General features: G+C 41.1%; 1 protein-coding gene across 1 annotated transcript in view; it reads right to left on the bottom strand.

Annotated features, from left to right (window-relative positions):
• Positions 1–18,227, bottom strand: part of gnptab (N-acetylglucosamine-1-phosphate transferase subunits alpha and beta) — a 22,791-nt gene extending 4,564 nt beyond the window's left edge. The window contains exons 1-20 of the mRNA XM_040035467.1: positions 17,947–18,227; positions 17,457–17,542; positions 17,020–17,139; positions 16,766–16,816; positions 14,637–14,839; positions 13,159–13,223; positions 12,871–13,005; positions 6,930–7,091; positions 6,596–6,775; positions 6,310–6,480; positions 6,075–6,198; positions 5,773–5,988; positions 3,037–4,070; positions 2,756–2,955; positions 2,405–2,624; positions 2,196–2,309; positions 2,027–2,112; positions 1,851–1,949; positions 1,552–1,719; positions 64–154 (exon numbers count right to left, since the gene is read on the bottom strand). Of these exons, the coding sequence (XP_039891401.1) occupies positions 64–154; positions 1,552–1,719; positions 1,851–1,949; positions 2,027–2,112; positions 2,196–2,309; positions 2,405–2,624; positions 2,756–2,955; positions 3,037–4,070; positions 5,773–5,988; positions 6,075–6,198; positions 6,310–6,480; positions 6,596–6,775; positions 6,930–7,091; positions 12,871–13,005; positions 13,159–13,223; positions 14,637–14,839; positions 16,766–16,816; positions 17,020–17,139; positions 17,457–17,542; positions 17,947–18,108 (3,687 nt within the window). The 5' untranslated portion in view covers positions 18,109–18,227. The remainder of the gene's footprint in view (positions 1–63; positions 155–1,551; positions 1,720–1,850; positions 1,950–2,026; positions 2,113–2,195; positions 2,310–2,404; positions 2,625–2,755; positions 2,956–3,036; positions 4,071–5,772; positions 5,989–6,074; positions 6,199–6,309; positions 6,481–6,595; positions 6,776–6,929; positions 7,092–12,870; positions 13,006–13,158; positions 13,224–14,636; positions 14,840–16,765; positions 16,817–17,019; positions 17,140–17,456; positions 17,543–17,946) is intronic.

Here is an 18,227-nt window from a genome sequence, read left to right as displayed (position 1 = left end):
TTCTGTGTGTATCTTTGTCTGAATGTCTAAATGAGCCGAGCGTGGTTCATGGTTAACACTGACCTGTTCGGCGAAGAAAGATATGACAGTGAAGATGACGAGGGTCACGAGGACACAGTGGGTCCAGAACTTCAACTTGTCCCGATACACCCGCCTGGGAAACAACACATTTCAATCAGTTAACAAAAAACTTCAATCCAACTCCAACAGGTACAGAGGCAGGCGTCAAATGATTGTTCTGCATTAGGTAAACATTCGCAGTGGCAGGTCAGTGGATGATAAGGTGTGATGTAACAAGGAGGAAGCATGCAGTACGCAGAGGACAGCCAGCAATGGAATGACAAGGTGACATCACCCAACACCATCTGCCTGTCAAGCTTACAAACAGACATGGAAAATAGATGTGGAAAGGAAGGGGTGGAGTTGAGAGTCTCAACCATTTAATGATCTTACAAGCATCTTAAAACTAGTGATTCATCTGAAGCGGCTCGGTCTAATTACAAAGCCTCTATGTGAGGCTTGCATTCCCTTGGTGAAGCGCCCTGAATGCAGGAGCAGGATCCCTGACAAAGAGCCCTGTAACTCTCCAGAGGGATTCCCACTGGTCCAACATGGCAATGCGCTGTCCTGCGTGGTGACAGACACAAATTCATACCTTAGTATGAATGGGGAAAACAGCTCGACTGTGTGGGAAGGAGTCAGAGCTTAAAGTTATATTTGTGTGCATGCCTTAGTTTAAAGCATCTCAGTTCTTGTTGCCAAAAGGTGTTGCCATATTCGACAAAAAAAACGACACATTTTCCTGTTATTTATGGATATTTAATAGACAAAGCTTTCAAATATGCCATGTAACAAAAGTGATTAAAAATATTCACTACTGTTCTGGTGACCTACTCCTCACTGCAGTTGACAAAGCAGACATTTTAAATGTAACCTAAAGGCAGTTCATCCATAAATTTCAATGTTACAGGGGGGATCAGCTTCCACAAATCTGTGTTCACTGAATCAGAGAGATGAAAAATTTGAATTCTTTGATATTTTCAGGAGTCTAAACTAAAGGTTGTTTAGCCCAGCTGCGACCTCTGGGGCTGAAAACTGCAGTTCCTTGCATGACCACTTGATGCTCACTCCAAAAGTGAGTCCACCTCCACACTTAAAATGCCAAACTAGCAAAAATAAGCTTGTTTACAGCCTGATACATAAAATTATTCTGGTCCTCTTCAGACCAACTTTACAGACGCAAATTTTTAAATAACTCGCCCTTTTAATTAAGGCTTAGAAGTAATCCATGACAAAGGCAGAGGTAAGGCAGAGGCTGGATATGTGCTGTAACAGGTGGCTAGAAGTTGCTAACTGTTTGAGAGACATTTCTGCTAATTCAAACCACTGAACTGAATCTCTTGGTTCGGTTTCTGCTTGATTGGTGCATATTCCTGTGTAACTCTATCGACAGATCTCTAACAACTTAAACTCTGATATTATTTTATTTAGAAGTTAGCACTTATTAGATGGCAGTTAATGGATATAACTTGCTAAAAATGCTAAACATACCATTCCTGGAGTTCTTCCATATGCAGGAACCTGTTGCGGTACTCTCTGGGCAGTTCAAACTGGGACGGCAGCGGGAACATTGATTCGTAGAAATCTCTCAGCACAGCTTTCACTGTGGCAGCGTCCTTATGACTGTGGTCGATGTTATCATTCAGACAGATGAACTTCCTTTTGGTGAAATTAAAGAAAATAACACAGTTCAACAACAAGGATGGCAGAGATGTAAACTTTGATTGCACCGCATTAAGGTAAAACAATGAAAAAGCATCTGCTTCTAAGGAATATAAAGTTCTCCTCACCTGGGATTTTTCCTAATGTCATCTAACTGGCCGACCACGTGGGACACATTGGTCCGCACCATCTTGAAAGCTATCTCCTCCTCCCCCATGATCTCAAACCTGTCCATCAAAAGCGCTCTGTCAGCTTAGTATACACAACTACTCATACACATTGAAATAAACAAATTAAATCTCACTTGTATTTATTCTGGTCTCTGAAGGCTTTGTGAATACGTTCTGCGATTGGCTTGCAGTGGAGGATGAGGCCTTTTGTGACAGGAGGCTGCAGATTAGGAAAACAGAAAATCAGCCAAATAATTCAACACTGAATAAATATTACCTTGTCAAGCCAGCTGTACATCTCACCATGCTAGGATCATAGTAGGCTTCTTGAGTGGGGTTGACCAGGTGAAGCTGGGTCAGGTTAGTTGGGAGTGTCTTAGAGCAGTTTATCAGCATTTGCTCCAAACCTGTCAGGTCCTAAAAACGGCACGAAGAATAAAAACGAAACTCAAAACTGGAACTGTTGGAAACTGTTTACTGACATGTACGCTGGGAAAGATGCTTTGACTAACTTGGAGGCTTAGTGGAAGCTCGTGGATCCTTGTAGCGAGAGTTCGAATCTCACGATCAGACAAGATACCCGAGTGATCGGTGTCGATGTCATCAAACACTTCGGACACGTTGAGCTGATCCTGAGCGCTCATCAGGAAGTAAAAGTATGAAAAGGCAAACTGCATGTCCTCAGAGTGACGAACACGGTGGCCCGATGTTTTGTCAAACTCTTGCGGGAATCTGAAGAAGACCAAGCAGAGTGGTTGATATAAATAATGACTGTTTAGAAACAGATGAGCTGTTTCTAAACATGTATAGAAATAGAAATATATTTATATAAATCTGATTTGATAAGACAGAATATCACTTACGTGTCCTGCAGCTCCTGCATGATGAGACGATCGATCATGTGCGGCATGTGTGCGGGGACTTTGCGAGACGTGAAGCCAAACTGGCCGTTGAGCAGCTTGTTGACGTAGCGCAACGAGTCAGCAAAAGTGTCCTGAAGCTTTCGCCTGGTAGCGGTGCCATCGGTCTCATACGCCATTTCGCTCTCAAGACGCTCCTCTTCCTGTGGAGTAAACACAAATTTATTTATTTTTAATCAAGTTTTTTGAGTGGAGCTTTAAATTGAAGACAGGGGTGTACAAACCTCAAGTAAAGCTTGGAAATACTTTCTCCTCTCCCACGGCAGGAAGCCTCGGTCTGAGGAGATGAAGTGCTGAAGCCTTCTCCCCACTGCAGCAGCATTATCCAGCTCAGCCTGACTCTCCGCACTTTTTTGGAGGGAAAGTCTGTTTAAAAGCTTTGATGTCAGGGGCCTCTCAATCGCAGTTTTCAGAGAGAAAGGTCTTTCAGTTATCAAATCTTTCAGAAGTTTATCATCAATGTGGACTGGTACGAGAGGAATAACGGGTTTGTCTTTCACGGCAACATCTTTCTTAGACATTTCTTCTTTATTTCCAGTTTCATCTTTTCCTTTCAAATCCTCTCTGTCCAAGTCTTTATAGGACTTCTTCTGGACTCTGCTCGCATCATCTTTGCCTAGCTGTGAATCAGGGATCAAATGCTTTTCCGCCAGGTTCTTGTAAGGCTTTAAAAGTTCAGCTTTTGTGAGATTGTAACCCTTCATAGTAATGTCACCGATCAGAAGCTTTTCCTCCAGCTTTTGAAGCTCTTTGCGCAGAGCAGCTGGTAAAAGTGACACATTTAAAGAAGGAACCTCTATGATAGTCTGAGGATCTCCAGGCCGCCCTTTCTTGAGCTTAGGCCCTCGTTTGTTTTCAGGAATATCAGAGAAAGGGAACACTGGGTCCGGGGTCGGAGTCGCGTTCGGTTCTTTTCCTGCATCTTTGCTTGAAGTCGGGGACGCGTTAGTTTGAGAAACCTCACGGGTGTCGACAGCCACACTGAAGCTCATAGCAAACTCTGTGTCGTCGTCTCTCTGAAAAGTGAGGTTGTAGTGGATCTGGGTCGCGTTGTAACCAGGGTGGAGCAGCAGGTGAATGGTCTTCCACTTGTTTGCGACAGAGGTGTGACGCACCACGGGGTTCTCGCTGATGTGGGCTTCGGAGACTCTGTGAGCGAGTTTCTCAAAGCTGAAATACGGCCTGACTTCACCCACAGGGAGCGTGTAGTGGCTCTGGTTCCTCAGTAGGGTCACATGATGCAGCTGGTTAAAGTGTTCTAAAAAAGAAAAGAGTTCTTTCAAAACGTTCTCACTTCCCCAAAGGACACACTTCGAATGTCTTTTCCCCCCCTACGACAAAAGAATATGTTTAGGGTGCTAGTAGCAACAAAAATGTTCACTTTAAATAAAAACATAAACTTGTTTATTGTTCATACGCAAATTACACTGCACATTTAGACTGTGTATTCAAGAACTATGGTGTCAGAACATAAAAACAAGTCAATCCTTATAAGTTCTTATAGGATACTTAGTAATATTATTAATACATGTTTGGCTACAGTATCGTCTGTGCTGCAAAGCTTTTATAAAGAGTTGTGGGTGCATATATGCAAAAGGGTGCTTGCTAGGCAACATAATGACGTTACAAAATATAATGTATAGTTTAGCTTTCATAAGATGTTATAGCTGCAAAAAGTCAAAAACCAAGTCATTTCCACCTGTTGTTAGGTGGGTGGAGGGCATTATGATAACACTGTGGTGTCTGATACAGATCAGAACATTCAGGGGCCTACGATGCACCTTTGTGCCAAGTTTGGTTGTTCAACTCCCAAAGGTCTAGGAGGAGTTGGTGGACAAAGAGACAAACACGCAGACAGATTGATATACTGATATATTGTGTGGCTATACTGATAAGACAGAGACACTAATCTGAGCAGTAAGAAGAAGTGAGTGAAAAGTGGCATAATCCTAGATATGTTACCGTGAAGGAGCATTTCTGTCACCTGATTATCGAACTGCCGGCTGTTGGAATGCGTCCATATTACTCACTGAGGAAATTCGTCAATACTGTTCCTGACTGATTCACCACACTGCTCGGCTTCCTCTGTCAGGATCCTGACCAGCCTCTGCACCATTTGCTGGACATGCAGTTAAACACACTGTATAACATCTCTTACAGCTTTGCTGTTTAAGGAAAGATTCGCACAGTCTTTGCTAGTTCATGTCACAATACATACGTTCATTCTACATTTCAGCTCCTGATTGCATCTCATTTAAAATGTAATTAACTGAAAAACGTCTTCACTTTTATTAAAAAAAATATTTTCTACATTCTCTATTTAGCTGTGCTCATAGTTTCTAAGCTACTGTATATTCATGTCATTTTTGGGGCTTTAATTGCAGTAATTTTTTAATTTTGGGGATAGTTTTTATTATGTATTTTTTTGTTATCTTCATTTATCCATGTTGCATATGACAATTTTTACAATTTTGACAATATGGCTGTTCCAAGTATAACAAAGTCTTTTGTTTTTAGTGTAGACTACTGCTTTTACTTTATTCTTTGTGCTGCATCTGCAACAGAGTAATTTAAATTCTGGTATCAATAAAATAAACAAGTATGTATATGAGTAACTAAATAAATAATAAAATGAGAAAGTAACTAAGTGAGTAGATTGATAAAATAAATCTTTTATTCTTTAAAACATAATTTACCATAGTCTGCTATTTTACCTATTATGATTTAAAAATGTTTACGTTTTTAAAGGATTTTTGTCAGCATATTTTATTACATATTATTAGCAGTTATATTTGTACATATTACCAATTTATTAATCCTTTTGCAGGTATTGAACCTAAAATAATACAACAGAAAGACCTGATTACCTTTGAGGGTTATATTATAAAATAGTAAAAACCAAAAGAAACACCAAAAAACAAACAAAACAAACACTATTACATGTATTGCTTTAAACATACCTTGGCCACAGTCTCCCACATCAAAGCCACAGGAAAGTACATTACAGGCCTGGTCACAGAACTTGTCAGCCAGCCAGGAGTTGGCACAGCCTTGATTGCAGTAGGATGTCCCCGCTATGCCTCCTAGACCACCTGCAAACTGCCACACCTGTCCCCCGGCCCCTCCAGCCCCACCGGGACCGACCCCACCAGGGAATCGACTGCTCCCTGCTGCACCTTTTAGAGAAGGATTAAAAAATTTAATATACACAGCACAAACATGCCCATTTACAAAAAGGACGCAACGGTGTTGATATCTTTACCCAGGCAGTCTCCTCCATCCCAGTCACAAGCTGAGTTGTTGCAGGCCTTGTCACAGTACCCATCTTTGATCCAGGATCCTGGGCAGCCTTCTGCACAGTTAGGAACCGGCCAGGTGAGGTATACCTGCAGGGAATTGAGCAAAATAAAGCCAGTTTTCAGTATTTAAAAAATGAAACGGTGGCTCATATTTCAGGGCAAACTTCACTGTGAGCACTTTTCATGTTGTGTTCGCACCTTCTGTCCTTTTGAGTGGCTGTAGAAGTCATCAGGCCACACATCTTTGCCAAACATCACATCATCATTGAGGTAAATAAATTTCTGGGAGAGCCCAGGAATACGATGGATGTGGGTCTCTATAGCAGGTGAGCTGAAAGTGGGAAGGTGGCTGTGGTTCGAGAAGATATCCTGGAAATCCAAAAGGAGCAATTAGCTAATTTACACAATAAACTATGAATAAAAGCATAGCTTCTGTATTCCAGCCGGACCTTTATTGTTGTAGAAGTTGAGGCTCAAGTTTTACCTGATGTGTAATAACTGAAACTCTGGGGTTATCCAAGTTGAGCCAGGAGGGAATTTGCCCATTGGTGACGATGAAGATGTGTCGCACCCAGGGGGCGTGTCTCTCAATAGAGCGCAGCGAATAACGAAGCTCCTCGTTGTCCTCGAATCGACTGGCTGATACATCTTCATCCTGTTTAGACTGGAGGGCAAACACACAACACTTCTTTCTTAACATCTTATATATCTTATATATAGTGCCTACTGCACACATTTTGCAATACTGTGTAAAAAAAATAATAATAATAATAAACCAAATGCCAATTATTAAAGGATTAAAAAAAAGAAGACTCTACCTGTGAAATAGCAGTGAGGTCCCAGAACAGGTATGCAGGACTGATGGTTAACTCTTTCCCATCCAGTGTCAGGTTCTTCTTGGCCTGCTGAGTCAAGTCAGTGAAATCCTGTTGCGTGTTGAGGTGGAGCAGGGCGATGCTGGCTTCTGAGTACAACTCAAACTGAGGGACAAATAAACACATTTCAATTACAGTGTTAATTGCTTGGAAGAATAGTCCAGTGGTTTGCAGTAGCATTTTAATAAGTTACTTGACCTGGTAAAAAATAAATGAAGCAGAGGATAAAGGATAAAGATATACTAATGTTTAGGCTCTACTTTTGATCCTGCAATTCACACAATACCTTTTAATGTTGTTCTGTCTTACGGCCACCAGGGGGCTACATTTTTTGGTGTTTAAATACAAATCTGCAGTCACATTTGGTACACATCGTCTATCAACTTTGTCATTTCTGACTATTCAAATGTCACTTATCAAGTTGGTTGAAATGACACTTTTGGACTAAAAACCTGTTCATCATCTTCAGCTGTAGCTTCTGTTTAGTGCTAAGCATGCTAAACCTACAGATTTAGAGCACTAAAGACAGCTGTTAATGGTGGTAAACTTTCATAAAATATTACTCAGTGGACTGAAGCTGCAATTCACAGAGCTGTTGACATGTTTATAGGCTTATTATTATTTTATTAATCCACAAAAAGTAAAAACAAGCCTTTTACATAAGGCTTAATTCTACTTCTAAAACCTAAAAGCACTAAACCTCTAGTTGGACAGAGTTACCAACTTAAAAAGGTTCCCCTTTAAAGCCGAAAAGCAAAACTCTCCATATGCAACAGTGAGAAAGATTTCAATTTAAAGCAGCTTATAGCAGAGACTAGGAGAGGGAAAATTCTGAAAGACGGCGATAAATGAGGCTGACAAAAATGACTGGAAAAAACAGTTGACTAAGTCTTTCCATGGAGACAAAAGCAGTTCCTCAAAAGGTTAGGCAAGCAGTAGTTACAGTTAAAGTTAGCTGATAGAGAGATAAGCTAGTCACGGTAAAGGTCCTCTGAAGTCATAGATACACGTGCGTGCGTGCGTGCGTGCGTGCGTGCATGCGTGTGTATAAAGAGGTGAGAGTTCGGAAAGTTCTGTGATGTCATCTTCTCCAGCAGGGTCACATGAATATGACTCTGTCTGATCTCAGAGGAGTTATGTGTGGCATCAAAGCCCTCTGTGTGTGTTTGTGTGCGTGCGTGTGTGTGTGAGCCCCCAGCCTTGGATATTAAAAACCTTTTGTCTACTCTCTCAAACATTAAAAACCGCCTCCACAACATGGACAGCAAAAAACTTTCAGCTGCTTCATTTTTTTTTTTAAAGTAAAATATTGCACCTTTTTCACTCTGCATCATTTTCTGACCACTTTAGCCTTTAAAGAACAATATTCTTAATCCTTTAACACTTTTTAGTAATTTTTACCACTGTATATGTTTGCTTAAAATAAACAAACTGTGAGCAATAAATTCTCAATATTCCTGTATTCAACAAAAATCATACAAATTAAAACTTTCTTATGCAAATAAAGAATTTATTTCTTATTTTTTTGAATTTGTCTGTTTTTTTTAAATACCTTGAATTTTTAAGTTTTCTTCATGGCACAGGCATTACAGGGTAAGGATGTTTATATACAAATAAACTCCATATAAAAATACTGTAAAAAACTTGAGATATAAATATGCAATGCTTAATAAATTTATTAGACCAAGATACAGTGGAAGCTTTATGCGACAGCTTCCCTAAGATTAACAGTGCTGATATTTACCAAAATGTTTCTTTTATGGTTCTGCACTGATAAATCCACCAGTGACCACAAGCACTTTACTCTAAAACTGTTTGAGTATTTACTTGCATTCCTGAACAAAAACCATTTGTTTTAGGGTTTAAATGTTATGTTTGGTTAATTTCTGACTCTTTAGAGAAGTCCAGTGTGCCAGGTCAAACTTATTAAGTTTTCTTATTTATCTAACAAATAACAACACTTTTTTTGTCTTACACAAGAAAATACAAATATCCTGGATATTTGTATTTTCTTGTGTTTCTGAAAGGTGAGCTAATAAATTCTTTAAGCGCTGTATAATAGTCAAAATGAGCTGCAATAGTAAAATATTGCTAACAGCAAGTAATCGAGTATTTTACTTTACAGGAAAAACTTCTTGCGTCGCTTCACACGAGATCGTGTTCTGCCTCCACTCGTCTGCTTTTTTTCCTCTGCTCCTGTTTTTAGGTGAGGCGGATTAGCTGGGACTTATAAACCCAGCGGGACGCAGCCCGGTGACAACAAGGCACGGATCAGGTTGCACTCTTTATAGTCATGATAATGCACTGGCACATACACACAAAGCAGAGGTGTGTGGCAGCTTTACACAGACGCACGCTTTCCAAAGAAGTGTAAATTTATACCCACAAACCTTTTTATCTAATGGATCATAATCAACATAAAAAATAACCAAACTTTGGTAATTTGACCTATAGATACTTGTCATAAGAACATTTTGTACATTCATTTTTAATTTAAGTAAATTATGAACAACAATATTTGGTTATGAGGACATTTGGTTTAAGGACTGCTGGAAATCTTCATATTTTTTCATTTCATTGTATCTGTCAATAAAGCTGAAAAACAAAAACTAATGTAAGCAAACACAAAACATATTCCATCATAATCCTTCTTTAATATCAGTTCAGTGATTTAATGATTTCTTGTGCTACTGTTACTGGGTTTCAGGATTAAGCGCTATCCCATACAGTAACTGCTTCGTCTTGCTTTAACATTTCTCATCATAAACAGTCGAGCTATGTTCAGCAGCGTCCGCTTACTGCAGCATGCTGGACACATGAAACCAAACTGGTTCCACAGCTAACAACGGCTAACCCAGAGGTGGACAAATCCTCAATTTTCTTGTCATTGCATGTGACCACTTCCTGTCTTAATTTTGGGAAAACACAGACTGTCAAAAAAAAAAAAAAAAAAGGCACTAAATATATGGATAGGTTTCCTTGTTTTGAAGTAGAGGGGGAATGGTTGTCGTGAAATGTAATTTTGAATCACCAAAAAGTCCGGATTTCATCAGCTCATCTGCTCCAGGCGGCTGCGCGAGTTATTCCACACCACAGTATTAACATGTCCCGTGTGTATTATACTCTCAACACATAATAAACCCTCATCACTGTGGGCCGTGTGTCACTGCAGGGACTGTGGACAATGTAATTAGTCTAGAAAAATAAGTTGACAATGTGGATAAAGTAATTAACCCAGTGCCGAGTGATCTTTTCAAGCAGATGGACTGGGATGTTGCAGCAGCATGCAGCTCGATCTGCATCGGCCTTCTCTTTGTGGGTCACTGAAGCACACAAGTATGAGCCTGCTTCTGCCGGAGGTTTCTTCCTTTTAAAAGGGAGTTTTTCCTTCCCACTCTCGCCAAGTGCTTCCTTAAAGGAGGTTGTTTCATTGTTGGGGTTTGTTCTATATTATTGTAGGGTCTCAATCTTACAAGATAAAGCGCCATGAGGCAGCTGTTTTTGTGATTTGCTATAGAAATACCAGTTAGCATCTATCTGCCAGTCGCTGTGTCAAGAATCTATACCAGGGGTCCCCAATCCCAGTCCACGAGGGCCGGTGTCCCTGCAGGTTTTAGATCTCACCCTGGGTCAACACACCTGAATCACATGATTAGTTCATTACTAGGCCTCTGGAGAAGTTCAACACATGTTAAGAAGGTAATTTATCCATTTAAATCAGCTGTGATGGATCAAGGACACATCTAAGACCTGCAGGGACACCAGCCCTGTGGACTGGGATTGGGGACCCCTGATCTATACAGTCCTTGCTGAAGGGTTGCTAGCATTCAACCCATATCACAATCAGTCTTAGCTCTGAAAGATGAGCGCTACATTGGCATCGCAATTTCAGTCCACAAACCATGGCTACTGGTGCTTAATCTCACTCATTATTGATTTTCCAGACACGTGAACGCGAACCACCAACTTGTCCACCATTTCAGCCATATGACAACTGTGGTTCAAACTGAATAAGACCCAAGACAGACAGGCCTAGAGACTGATCTGCAACCATCTGGCAACCACTGATTATTAGGGAAAAATTTGTATTTTGCAAGTGTCTATGAGTGATTGTTGGAGACTGACAACAGTTGCTGGGAAAAACATTGGTTACACCAGGTCTACAGACTGGGCACATTGCAACCAGCTGTCGTCAAGGAAAACTACGCTGTCATTGTATCGGTCACTAGCATATTTCTGTTGTCGCACGCTAAACGCACGCTAATACAATCACATCAGCAGACTTGTACACAAACACAGTGGGCAGGACCTGACAGGCAACAGCACAGGCAGATGATCGGGGCTGTGGTCCAGCTTTCATCACTATAGTCGTCGGTCTAACACCAGCTATAAATACCAGCCACCCCTCAGCGCTCAGCCGCTCCCTCCACACTATGCACATCATCCCTCTTTCACAGAACCGGCCAAGAAGCACCCGGAAATATGCTGAAATCCAAACTGAGCATTGTGTGGTGGCCTGTGTACCTAGAATCCCTCCACCACTAAACACCAATCACACACACTATTTCCATCATCTTTCCTGTGTGGTTGAAATGCAAGGATGTGTTTAAGAGTGCAGATAAGGTCAGAAAAATCCTGGTGACCTTTTGGCCTGCTGGCTGGCAATGCGCCACTGAAAACAGTTGCTCTAATGTTAACCCCTGCATGGACAGCTAAGGTTACAGCCTGAATACCACTAGTTATTATCACATGACCTGCCAGGCAAGACAGTGGCAGACTTGGAGACGAATGGAAGGAATGACGGGACAGCTGGGTTGGATAATGATGAGTTAGATTAAATGCAGTTAACCTACATGTTATAGATCATTATTAGTGTAGTCCTTATCAGGTACCTGTCTAATACCAGGTGGGACCCACTTTTTCCTTAAGAACTGTCAAACTGTCATGACACAGATTCAACAGAGTCCTGGAAACATTGCTCAGAGATTTTGGTGCATATTGGCACGATACTATCAAACAGCAGATTTATCGGCTGCACATCTGTAATCATGTCCCATTCTACCACATCTCAAAGGTGCTTATATGAGCACAGTTTGCTTTAATGTCCTCTGACACTGTAAGACTTTCTGATAACACATTTGTTTTGAATTCTTATTAAAAACAAAGGCAGTTATGAAAGACCTTATCTAATGCATCACCCATTAGTGCTCATCAGCCACATGAGGGCATTATCAGAAGAGTCAGGCCTGTCCTGCAGCCTGTCGGCTGGAGCTACAGGGTCACTCAGCCCTGGCCTGGTTTGTTTTCCTTGGTTATTTCTGAGTAATCCCAACCTGTTAGTGGCATTCCTCTGTCTCAAAATATAAAGCAGAGTTCTGATTAGAGAAAATTATTAGATACACAAGCACAACACTGAGCTAAACAGAGGCCCTTTATCCACAACACAACGTCACCGATTAAAATAGAGAAACGCAGGTTTAGCAGGAAGGTGCAAACTCCTCTTCAAGGAGGATTTGACTTCTGTGATTAGACTATTCTTGGAATTTGGTGCTATGCTTTAAAAAAAAAGATCAGAGAGTATCTTATAGTTCTCTACTCTGGTGTAATTGAGATGGTGATATACAAACATCCTTTGGCATCACTCTGATGTCACTATTTCACATAAGGGATAAGATGAAGAAGAATTAATGCAAGGAACTGGGAGGAAATAATACAGTGTTTGAAAGTAGGAAATACAATTACATAAAGTGACAGCGTCTGCTGCACGTTCACCAAAGTGCAACTCTGCCATCTGCTGTTTTAAAACCAACCTTATTTTCATGCTCTTGGAAGGTGGTGTAGAAGATTTTTTTATTTAATGAGTAGAAGGAATGACTTTTGGTACCTGTTTGATTTTGCTGGTTATGACAGATGGAAGTTTGGCTCGCAACCTCTCCGTCTCCTTGAAGGACGCAGGGAAGCCGCTCAGATACGCCAGAGTCTGCATACGGGTCAGACCCGGAGCCTCTTTATCCGTTGTCTGTGTGACACACAACAACAAAGGTTCAAAATAAAAGCCTTTTGGTGTTTTATTGCCTTCTCTTATAAATGGAAAAGCTAACAGAGTTAATTACATGCACAAAGAGAATAAATGCAAAATTCTTAAAAAGTGCTAAAACAGATGTAAACTTACCAGGTAACATCTGGACACAGAGAATTTCTGATCTTCTTTAGACATATCTGTATACGCTTTAATGGCTGCAGGGAGCAATGAACAAATGGTGAGCAGCAGACACACACCTTCAGGTTTCCATAGTTCGATCTTTGACAGGCGTGCATGAAGTGCAAAACAAAGTGGAACAAACTCTGTAGCCACACTTTCCCAAACTAAACAAACTGCCTCCAATCATCAAATAAAAAAGATGGAAACAAAGATAAAAACAGGATCAAGTGAGCAATATCAGACTTATGACTTTCACGTATTAATTCTGAGCACTGTCAGAGGATACAGATCATCATCTCAGTGCTGGAAACAATCAGTTTGTTTAAGGTTAGTGTGAATAATGATAAAACCCAGATAGGAGACATGGAGTCCACTCACTGGCTATGAGCTACCTGCTAGGTAGCGGGCACAGTAAAGACCTTTTTAACGTCCAATCCTGCTGAGTTGGACACTTGTGTTCTCACATGCATGCTCGCCTATAAACTCCAGTGTCAAGAAGGACTTGGTATTTCCCCATTCGTTCCCCTCCTGCAGAACACTGCTGGGTTTAAGTGGACTACAAACCAAGAAACCTATTAAATGCTGTGTCTGAATAGTTTCCTGTCAGCAAATGAAACCCTAAATTATTTTACAAAAACTGATGAATGTCATCATTTTAGAGACGAATTATCTCACAGTTGTTTCCTCAAAAGCTGAATGCAAAATTCTGGTCTTAGTGTTAGAAACTGCACTGAATACAAGTGTTATGCCAGTGCACAATGATCTTGATTATTTAATCTTCCTTCAACACTAATGTTATCGCTATCATTAAATTTAATCTCCTGCTATAGTTTCATGTCTTCAAGCACACAAAAATATACACTTATAGCTCCGCCCTCTTTGAAATAAATGTGTGTGTGTGTGTGTGTGTGTGTGTGTGTGTGTGTGTGTGTGTGTGTGTGTGTGTGTGTGTGTGTGTGTGTGTGTGTGTGTGTGTTTGGGTAAGCGCCTACAGTGATCCAGAAGGGTGCGATGAACTATGTAAGGTAAAAACAGCCTGAATGAGTCGGGAGAACAAGTAAAACATAAAGAAGAAAAACTAAAATAGAATCAGGAAAATCTCTTAATCCGTCCACTTATACACACTATTTGTTAACTCTGCTCTCCCACTGGTGTTGTCTCTCTTCATGCTGTACGGTGTGTCACACTATTAGCACTATCCACAGAGGGTGGACGTCAGCGCTCTTGCATGAATATGAATAATTCAATCCTGGCCGCTGTCATCTTTGCAGATCAAACTGTTGCTGGCACCTGCAGCGGCTGTATTGATCACTGATGTCATTAGTTAAAAATAACATGTTTTGTAGTGACGAACTGCCCGCTAGGCTCAGCTACTACACTTCCACCCGCAGTCGGCTGACTGAAGTCATTCGAAGAGCATCCTTTACTGATTCTCTTTGTTTCTTTACCTTCAGCTTGTGAGTTAAAGACGACCAAGGAGAAGCTGGTAGGCTGGTGGAAGGGTTTGTTCATGAGCAGCAGCTCTTTGGCAGCGGAGAAGGAGGGAGAGAGGGATGGCAGCTCTTTGAGCGTAATGTTGGCCGGCAGAGCGGGATCCAGGGCCAGCATGGGTGCGATGATGCAATGGGACAGCAGGCATTCAGGCTTAACACTGCAAACAAATGGCCAGAAAAAGGGATAATAATAAATAAATAATCCTTTAATAAGCACATCTACACCTGTGCACTCACTCAGACAGCTACTTCCTTTGCACTGTGGTTTAAAACATATACATAAAATCGATGAATTTACGCATTGAGCAGACATGAAAATGTTGCACTGAGCACCTCGTGTATCTGTGGTTAAAGGTCAACAATAAGGAGGAAGAAGAAAGACGGGGCTGGTTTTTTTCCTACCAACATTTTAGCGGTGAGCAGAAACAGGAAATATCCAAAGAGATGTTCAGTGCACTGATATCATTTAAGCAAGAGGAAAACATAAAATAATAAAATACTGTTTCTTCAAAACCTCTATGTACACTTATATATTATTATCATTATGCATTTACGTTTTTATTAAAAAAAAGATTTAAAAGATTTTGTACCACCCCTTTTCTTAAATAAAAGCCAAACAAAGCCAATTATCACAGTGCTAAGTAAAACAATGGTAAACTTTAAATGGTAAACAATGGTAAACATTCTGGTTAATAAAATAATAACTGCTTTTCTCTAACTGGTATCCCATCAGTTGACATCCTCTGTGTGGTGCAACCCACCAGTTTCCTGTTTCAACATCAGCCTCGGTGTTCACACAATGCCACTGCATTGCGACTTTAACAGTCATTTAGCAGGTTTTTCACAACACCTACAAGTCTGAGAATAAACTCAACACACCATGTACCCACACTGACGCAACCTGTTTTTAACCTCTCTGTAAGTTAACAGACGAGCAGTATGATGCAGAACTGTGGTACTTAGCTGCATTAGACCGCATAGATATACACAAAAGCACTGTGTTAAAAGTAAAGTTTGGTGGAGGGGGATTAAGGTGTGGTTTTTGTTTTTTCAGGAGTTGGGCTCAACCCCTTAGTTCCAGTGAAGGACAAACTTAATGTTTCAGCACACCAAGACATTTTGGACAATTTCATGCTCCGAACTTTGTGACAACAGTTTGGGGATGGCCCCTTCATGCTCCAACATGACTGCAGACCAGTGCACAAAGCAAAGCTGATAAAGACATAGACCTGCACAGAGTCCTGGTTTCAACCCGACAGAACACTTTTGGGATGAATTAGAGTGCAGGCAGCCTCCCGTCCAACATCGGTGTCTGACTCACAGATGCACCTCTAGAAAAATGGTCCAAAATTCCCATAAACACACTCCTAAACCTTGTGGAAAGCCTTCCCTGAAGTGCTGAAGCTGTTTTAGCTGCAAAGTGTGGGCTGAGATCATATTAAACCCTATGGATTAAGAATGGGCTGTCACTCAATCTGTGTAAACAAGAGACAAGAGAACACTTTTGGCAATATAGTGTAGAACCAGCATAAAACAGCAGGTGTCTTAAGGTGTGTATGTGCATTTTTATTTATTTTTCTATTTGTAATCACAGACCAACACACAGAAGGGGAAGGCTAGGCTTCAATATTCATTAGCTGCACCAGAAGTTCCCAAAACAAACTAAAAACTTATATTTTCCTCCGAGGTGGGGGACACAGGGCAAAGTCCACAAGAACAGCTACCAGCTTCCCAGATTTTCTTCTCCATATCTCTCATTGCATTAGACTCTTGTGGACTGTGTTGCAACAAACACTGAGCACAAGCACTTTATCTAAATCCTGAACTTGCATATTATTTTTACACAAACATGCAATCACTCTCACATTCAGCAGTCGGTTTAGAATAAACAGTTAACCTAACATGCACAACTGGAGGTGCTGTGAGGAAACAGTCCCAACCCCCGCACTACTGTGTCGCCACATAATTGTTACACACACGCCCTAAATATGTACTCCAAATAACGAACTGCTAAACAAATAAGACTTCATCTTATTTAACTTCACAGATCACACACCCACTGTGTACACCATCATCACACTCACCTGTCTTTTGGCACTTCAGTTGTCTCGCTTGTGTTTCTCCCCAGGCGTTCCCTGTGTGTAAACGAACAGTGCATTTATATTTTATTGGGCTGTTGCAGTCTATTTTAACACCAGATGACATTTCAGAGGTGGATAAAAATCACACAATTCCCTTTTTTCCCCATGCATCAGCAAGCCAATCAATGTCAGCTGATGATGCTCTGACCTTCGTGCTGAGTTTTACTGTATTTGGGAACTTTAGGAGATAAAGCTACCTCTGAGCTTTTTGTTCTTCCTCCAGTTGCTCTTTGACTGCCTTCAATTCCCTCAGCAGCGCCGTGTCTGTGCCATTCACCCATGTGTACACCACATCAATAGGCATGGGCAGACAAAGCCTGCAAAAAACAAAAACAAAAAAAAAAACCCCAAAATAAATAATAAATCAAACACACACATAATTCAACAGACAGCGCTTAAACTGCAAATCCACAACCCCGTTTTCCTCCCCAGCACACACTTCTCTGTAAATTAACTTTTATCCATGCATGGCTAAACCCTGTCTGGTTCTTTCACATTTCTTGTCTGCTAGGATTAGAAAATGTGCAATGTGCTTTGAGATTTTTATGATTTCTAGTTCCTAATGCCTTAAGATAGATTTCCTCTAAGACACAAAATGTATCTATGAAATGAGCTCAAGGTTGGTTTCTTTTACCTGCTTTGGAATGATTTCCCACCCACGTTGTCTCTGTAGGAGTCAAACAGCACATGATACTGGTCCCTACTCCACTCCACCACCACCTGCATGGACAGAAGAACACGCCGTGTAGTTCACGATTTTAAAATTTTTGGGAGATTTAGTATCTGATATTCAACGTAAATCAAGTAGCAGTTGGTGTAACTAAATCTAAACTACATCTGAAAAAAGGGGCAGGCAGTTTAATTAAAATAGAGCTACAGTAGTGGTTTTAATGGAGAATACACACAGAACAGAGGCAGTCTGGGGAGACGTGTCGTTTAAAGACATGCAATACATTTCTGTTTACTTTCAGGAAGATCTGCTTAAACGAGCAATTTTTAGTGGACTCTGGTGGGAAGGTGGTGTGCTGAAAACAGCTGTTAGGAGAAAGTAAACGCTAGCTAACCCGACAGCAGAAGCGGCTGTCTGTAAGAGACAGGAGCTGAAACAAGAGAAGAAACCTCACCTCCCCAAACTGAAAGGCGGAAACAATCATGAGCACGATCCCCCCGAAGCAGAGGTACAGCCCGTATCGGTGGGACAGACAGGTGTACGTCTGCCTCTGCACCAGCTTCAACACCGAGTTCACGACTACCATGGTCCTCCTGGGCGAAGCATAGCGCCGCATTCATTCAGAAAAAACGCAGATAAACGCGCTGAAAACAGAAAGTAAACATCACACAGGAGCCGGATTTGTCAGCTGACTGCCTGCCACAGAGCAAGACACATGACAACCGGGCTTGTGAC

The sequence above is a fragment of the Simochromis diagramma genome, unplaced genomic scaffold, assembly GCF_900408965.1.
Source record: "Simochromis diagramma unplaced genomic scaffold, fSimDia1.1 OVJJ01000816.1, whole genome shotgun sequence".
Lineage (NCBI taxonomy): Eukaryota > Metazoa > Chordata > Actinopteri > Cichliformes > Cichlidae > Simochromis > Simochromis diagramma.
The sequence above is the reverse complement of the archived record's forward strand: the minus strand, read 5'-3'. Positions and strand labels throughout refer to the sequence as shown.